General features: G+C 57.7%; 1 protein-coding gene across 1 annotated transcript in view; it reads left to right on the top strand.

The window, feature by feature from the left end:
• Positions 1-6,030, top strand: part of PIWIL2 (piwi like RNA-mediated gene silencing 2) — an 8,927-nt gene extending 2,897 nt beyond the window's left edge. Inside the window, exons 11-18 of the mRNA XM_018069400.2 lie at positions 314-502; positions 887-988; positions 1,077-1,196; positions 1,416-1,504; positions 1,766-1,871; positions 2,873-3,126; positions 4,022-4,129; positions 5,080-6,030. Of these exons, the coding sequence (XP_017924889.2) occupies positions 314-502; positions 887-988; positions 1,077-1,196; positions 1,416-1,504; positions 1,766-1,871; positions 2,873-3,126; positions 4,022-4,129; positions 5,080-5,236 (1,125 nt within the window). The 3' untranslated portion in view covers positions 5,237-6,030. The remainder of the gene's footprint in view (positions 1-313; positions 503-886; positions 989-1,076; positions 1,197-1,415; positions 1,505-1,765; positions 1,872-2,872; positions 3,127-4,021; positions 4,130-5,079) is intronic.
• Positions 6,031-6,881: the final 851 nt, after the last annotated feature.

Genomic DNA, 6,881 nt, shown 5'->3' with positions numbered 1-6,881 from the left:
GTTCCTCTTGGGCTGCTTTCCTTTCCCAAATTCCCCTCTGTGCTTCCCAAGTTCCTCTTGGGCCACTTTCCCTCTCCCAGATTCCCCTCTGTGCTCCCCAGGTTCCTCCTCTCCCAAGTGGAAATGTGCTGCATGTCCCTCTTGGGCTGCTTTCCCTCTCCCAAATTCCCCTCTCCCAAATCCCCCTCTGTGCTCCATGTCCCTCTGGGGCCACTTCCCCTCTCCCAGATGGGAATGTGCTGCAGGGCTTGGGGGCTGCACGACCGGGCGGGAACACGCCCCAAACACGGCCTGTCCTCGCTTCTCTTCCCAGATCTCCATAAATTCCTGGCTCCTGGTGTATCCCAAGCGGCTGCAGCAGGTGGCCCAGGACCTGCTGGCAGCCGTGAGGAGCACCTGTGGGGCCATGGGGATGCAGGTGGGACAGCCCACGGTGCAGGAGCTGCGGGACGAGCGCATCGAGTCCTACGTCAAGAGCATCCGGAGCGGTTTGGGAAGCCAGGTGGGGAGGGGGGACGTTCCCAGGGGATCACCAGGCAGGTGGGAGCACCTGGAAGGGCTCAGCCTGGAGGAAAGGAGGCTCAGGAGGGACTTTATTGCTCCCTAAAACTCCCTGGCAGGAGGGAGGAGCTGGGGTGGGGAGTCAGGCTCTGCTCCCAGGGAACAAAGGACAGGGGAGGCTCAGGTTGGACATCAGCAGGAATTTCCTCGTGGAAAGGGCTGTCAGGCATTGGAAGGGGCTGCCCAGGGAGGTGGAGGTGGAGTCCCCACCCCTGGAGGTGTCCAAAATCCACACGGGAACACGGGTTAGTGGTGGCGGCCTTAGGTTTGGCTCGGTGATCTCGGAGGGCTTTTCCAACCCCGACAATTCCACGATTCCTGGCAGGAAAAGGTGCAGCTGCTCGTGTGCATCACCCCCCGCAACAGGGACGACATGTACGGGGCCATCAAGAAGCTGTGCTGCGTCCAGGCCCCTGTGCCCTCCCAGGTGGGCCCAGCAGGGTGGGACCACCATTCCCGGGAAGCTCCGGGTGCTTTTCCAGCCTCGCTTTTCCACGTGTTTTCCCGCCCCGTAGGTCATCAACGCCCAGTCCCTCATGGGCCATCCCGGCAAGATCAGGAGCGTGGTCCAGAAAGTTCTGCTGCAGATCAACTGCAAGCTGGGCGGGCAGCTCTGGGGGGTTGACATCCCGCTGGTAAGGCAGGAAAACCCCTGGAAAAGGCCTGGGATGAGCTTGGAAGCTCTGAGGGGGTGAATTATTGTAGTCACGGGCTTCCCTCGCCGGCTGGAGAACTGGGGGTTGGATTCTCTTTGGAGCACGGGAGTCCCTCGCAGATGGAGGGATCCGAGCCTGGAGGTGTCTTGGCTTATCCCTAAATCCCACCTGGCTGGTTTTTTCCCCCCCCTTTCCCAGAAACAGCTGATGGTTGTTGGCATGGACGTCCACCACAGCCGCAGCCAAGGGATGCGCTCCGTCATCGGCTTCGTGGCCAGTATGAACCAGTACGTGGAGTCCTGGGAGGGGGGAAGGTGTTCCTCCGGCTCTGCCCTGGGAATCTGGCGGGATTCCACCCCAAAATCCCCCTCCTTGGACGGGAAGGGGGGCGAGGGTGCTGCTTTTCCCGACCCGCAAGGCGTTCGCCGGCGTGTTTGTGCTGGGAATCGCTGGGAAAAGGGCTGGGAATGCTGAGCTGGTGGACTTTGCCCGGTGACAGTGTGTGTGTGGGGGGGTTTTCCTGATGCTCATTCCCATTCCATCCCCAGCATCCTCACCAAGTGGTATTCCAGGGTGGTTTTCCAGATGCCCCACCAGGAGATCGCCGACAGCCTCCGGCTCTGCCTCTCCCAAGCCCTCCAGCGCTTCTACGAGGTGAGGCCAACAAAAAAAAAACCCTCCCAGGGTTTGATATTCCCTCAAAACAAGGGGAAAACACCCCAAAACTGCCGCTCTGGAGCTGGCAAAGCTCCCCAGCAGCCTTTGGACTGGATGTGGAGCCGGGACAGCTCATCCTTATCTCGGGAACGTGCGAACCGGCCCCGGGGATTAGTTTGCACAGAGGGAAGTGCCACGTTCCACCCCTGTCAGCACTGAAGGGCTGAGCCCTGGCCCTCGTCCCCACAGCAGGAGAAAAACAGCCTGGGACAAGGGCCAGGAGAAATCCCAGCACTTGGGATTTGCCTGGAGAAGCTGTGGCTGCTCCATCCCTGGAAGTGTCCCAGGCCAGGTTGGAGCAGCCTGGGATAGTGGGAGGTGTCCCTGCCCGTGGAACTGGATGATTTTAAGGTCCCTTCCAAGCCAGAGCATCCCAGGATTCTGTGATCCTGTTTTCCCAGCCCTCTGTGGGGGCTGGAGGAACAGCCCTGGGCACTGGGAGTTTGCTGGGCAGGAGGACCAGGATACAGGGAATGGCTTCCCACTGCCAGAGGGCAGGGTTAGGTGGGATATTGGGAAGGAATTCCTGGCTCTGAGGGCGGGGAGGCCCTGGAATGGATTTCCCAGAGAATCTGTGGCTGCCCCTGGATCCTTGGAAGTGTCCAAGGCCAGGTTGGAGCAACCTGGGCTAGTGGGAGGTGTCCCTGCTTGTGCACCTGGATGATTTTAAAGTCTCTTCCCACCCAGACCATTCTGGAATTCTGTGATTAGCACAAACACAGCCCTCCCAAAACCCCACTCTGAGCTGCATTTTGGGGAAGGGGGGGAGGAGCTGAGCCTGGTCAGGGGCTCTGTGGGCCATGAGTTGGGTCCTGACCTCCATCCCTGGAGACACAGCGAGCATCTCCAGGCCAGGGAATGTTTTCCCACCAATCCTGTGCATATTGGGGGGGTGAAAAAACACCGAATTCTTCCCCTTTTTACCTCCCCACTGCCAGCTGAACCACTCTCTGCCCATGAAGATCGTGGTGTACCGGGACGGGGTGTCCGACCCCCAGCTGGACACGGTGCTCAAGTACGAGGTGCCCCAGATGCAGAAGAGCTTCCACACCTTCGAGAACTACCAGCCCAGCCTGGTGGTCGTGGTGGTGCAGAAGCAAATCAGCACCAACTTCTACGGCCTGACGGGAGAGGAGCTCACGTCCCCCCCGCCCGGCACCGTCCTCGACCACACCATCACCACCTCGGGCTGGTGAGTGGCACCTCCGGGGCTGGGGGAGGTGAAAAGGGGGGAAAAACACCCCTGGGAGGGGAGAAAAAACCCGCCCTGGGGTGTGAAAAAACTCCAGGGTGCGAAAAAATGGTGAAAATCAGCCCGGGGAGCAAAAAAAAAGGGTGGTAGGAACACCCCAGGGTGCAAAAAAAACCACCCTGGGGGGTGAGATAACCAACCCTGGGGTGCAAAAAAATCATTGTGGACACCCCAGGGTGCAAATAAATGGTTGTAAAATCACCCCAGGGTGCAAAAAAACCACCCTGGGGGGTGAAATAACCAACCCTGGGGTGCAGAAAAATCATTGTGGACACCCCAGGGTGCAAACAAATGGTTGTAAAATCACCCCGGGGTGCAAAAAAACCACCTTGGGGTGCAAAAATCATTGTTAAAACACCTCAGGGTGCAAATAAATGGTTGTAAGATCACCCCAGGGTGCAAAAAAACCACCCTGGGGGGTGAAATAACCAACCCTGGGGTGCAAAAAAATCATTGTGGACACCCCAGAGTGCAAACAAATGGTTGTAAAATCATCCCAGGGTGCAAAAAAAACACCCTGAGGTGCAAAAAGTCATTGCAGACATCCCAGGGTGCAAATAAATGGTTGTAAGATCACCCCAGGGTGCAAAAAAAAAGCCACCCTAGGGTGTGAAATAACCAGCCCTGGGGTGCAAAAAATCATTGTAGACACCCCAGGGTGCAAATAAATGGTTGTAAAATCACCCCGGGGTGCAAAAAAATCCCTGAGTGCAAAAAATTAGTGCAAAAAACTCACCCTGGGGTGTAAAAAAAAACCCCTGGGGTGCAAAAAATTATTGTTAAAACAACCCAGGGTGCAAACAAATGGTGTAAAAAGCCCTTTTTACACCCCCAGGAAGGATTTCTTCCTGCTGGCCCACAGCTCCCGGCAGGGCTGCAGCATTCCCACCCGCTACATCTGCATGTGGAACACGGCCAACCTGAGCCAAGAGCACCTCCAGAGGTGAGGGCAGGGGTCCAGAGCTCCCCAAAATCCCCCAGAGGGCAGGGCAGGGGTCCCAGAGCCCTCTGAGCACTTCCAGAGTTAAAGGGAAGGGTCCAGAGCTCCCCAAAATCCTCCAGAGGGAAGGGCGGGGGGCCTGGAGTTCCCTGAGATCCTTCAGCCCCCTCCCAAAATCCTAAAGGGATAAGGGCAAGGAGCCCAGAGGTCCTCAGAGTCCTGCAGGAATAAGGGCAGGGGGCCCAGAGCTCCCCAAAATCCCCCTGAGGGCAGGGCAGGGGTCCCAGAGCCCTCTGAGCACTTCCAGAGGTAAGGGAAGGGTCTAGAGACCCCCAAAATCCTCCAGAGGGAAGGGCAGGGGCTCCTCAAAATCCTGCCCAGAGCCCTCCAAGCACCTCTGGAGGGAAGGGCAGGGGTCCCAGAGCCCCCCAAGACCCTACAGCCCCCCCCAAAATCTGCAGAGGGAAGGGAGGGGGGTTGGAGTCCCTCCTTATCCTACAGACCCCCGAAATCCTGCAGAGGGAAGGGCAGCTTTCCTGGAAACCCCCCCAATATCCTGCAGCCCCCCAGTGTCCTGCAGAGGGAAGAGCAGTCTTGTTTCAGTGTGAGGACCCCCAAAATTTGGGGAGTTTTGGGTCAATCAGCCCCCTGGAGTTGGGGGGGGGGGCTGTGCAGGCACTGGGCTGAACCTGCTGGGCGAACTGGGTGAACTGGGTGAACTGGGAGGACGTGGATGAGGCAGAGGAGGCGCATCCCATCCCATCCCATCCCATCCCTTTGGTGGCAGAGGTGACAGAGGACACTGTGTCACCCCGGGGTGCCCCAACCTTTGCCTCCCCCTCCAAGTGGGGGAGAAACACCCGGGTGGGAGCAGGTTTGGCCTCCGGGAGCGAATCCATCCCGCTGGGAATCACCAATCCCCCTTTTTTTTCCTCTCCCCTGTCTGTCCCCAGGCTGACCTTCAAGCTGTGCCACCTGTACTGGAACTGGCCTGGCACCGTCCGTGTCCCAGCCCCCTGTAAATATGCCCACAAGCTGGCATTCCTGGTGGGGCAGGTGCTGCACCACGAGCCCAGCGCCCACCTGAGCGAGCAGCTCTTCTTCCTTTAGTGTTGCCAGGGCAGGAAAACCGGGATTGGGCCTGGAATTCCGCTCCCCAGCCGCCAACATGGGGGAATCTTCCTTAATTCCCCGTTCTGTTGTTAATTTATTCCCGTTATTTATTGGGTTTTAAGGGTTGCAGTGTCGGTTTGAAGGACGCTGGGGAGTGTCCCAGGGCTGGGTTTATCCCCCTGGGGGTGAATCCAAAGGAATATCCCCCTGTTTTCCAGTCCTCCCAGTAAAGGGGGTTGAGTTAACAAACCCCAGAGGTGCTGCTGCTCCCACAGCTCGTCCCTGTGCAGGTGCTGGTGTAAACCCCAAAGATCTGGGGGGTTTTTTTCTTGTGTTTCCAGGGAGGTTTCAAGTTTTTCCTGTGGTTTTTTTTTTTTTGTCTTTTTTCCAAGGTGCTGTTGAACAAACCAGCCCCAGGTTTGGCTGGTTCTCCTGTCCTTGAGGAGTCACTGGTTCCTCAAGGAGAATTCTCTGTGCATTCAGGTCGTTGTCCCAAGGGGGAAAGTTTTTGAGTTCTCACCTTTTTCAGGTGTGGGGGTTTTTTTTGCCTTAGTCAGGAGATGTTTGAGACCTTCGAGCCTGGGGCTGTGAGACCACGAAAAACACCCTAAAACACCCCAAAAGATGCCTCAAACCCCTCCTTGTGCATCCCCAGCAGGGATGGGGGTCCAGCAGGACCCTCCTCCCAGCCTCTCCCCTCCGTTTTAATGCCAAAAAAGTTGGAATTCCTCTATTTTTTTGCCTTTGCTGTGACCAGTTTTTGGTTCTTTTCAATAAAACTGTTGCTGGCAGCTGCTCCTTCTTGGAGTGGGGGGGTGGGTGACAGGGGTGGGTCATTCCCCCTCATTCCCAGGGATGGAGAGGGGACAGGGAGAGGGGGGGTCACAGCAATGCTGTCACCCTGTGCCCCTGGTTAATCATTGATCCCTTTATCCCTGTTTATTTGCCGGTCCAGGCGGACTTTGGCAGCCCTGGCCCAGCCTGGGTTGGGATTTGGGAGCAAAACTTGGCTCGGGGAGGGGGGCTGGGGGTGCTGGGACAAAGTGGGGGTGCAGGATGGGGGGGTCCCTGCTCCTCCTGGCCCCTCACCAGCAGCTTTTTATACCCCAGCACTGCCTTGTCCCTGCCCTTGCTGGCTCCTTGGCACAGGGAGAGGAGCCAGGACCAGCCCTGGCTGCCAGGCTGGCAGGATTTGTCCCTCCCCCAAATCCCCCCAGCCCTTCCAAGGGGGTCCCTGGGGTGCCCTGTCCCCTTGGGAAGGGGCTGAGGGGTGTCCTGTGCCCCCAAAGGGTATCTGGGGAGGTGGTCTGAGGGATGTTCCGTAACCCCAAGGGTTGTAGAACCCCCTCCTGTGCCCCTGAGGGGTGTTTTGGGGGGTCCTTGGGGTGCCCAGTGCCACTGAAGGGACATTTAGGGGGGTCCATGTGGTGCCTTGTGCCCCCGGGGTGGGTTTTTGGGTGGTCTTCGGGTGGTTTTGGGGGGTCCTGGGGTGGGTTTTAGGGTTTTTTTTAGGTAGTTCTTGTGTGTTTTTTTGGGGAGTGGGTGATTTTTAGGGATCCTGGTCCCCCCAGGTGTGTTTTTGGGAGGTTTTGGGATGTGGTTTTTGGGGGTCCAGTTCCCCCTAAGTGTTGTTTTGGGGGTC

This window comes from Manacus vitellinus, unplaced genomic scaffold (assembly GCF_001715985.3).
Source record: "Manacus vitellinus isolate BGI_N305 unplaced genomic scaffold, ASM171598v3 scaffold_154_pilon, whole genome shotgun sequence".
In the NCBI taxonomy this organism is placed as follows: domain Eukaryota; kingdom Metazoa; phylum Chordata; class Aves; order Passeriformes; family Pipridae; genus Manacus; species Manacus vitellinus.
This window is presented reverse-complemented; position numbering and strand designations above follow the sequence as displayed.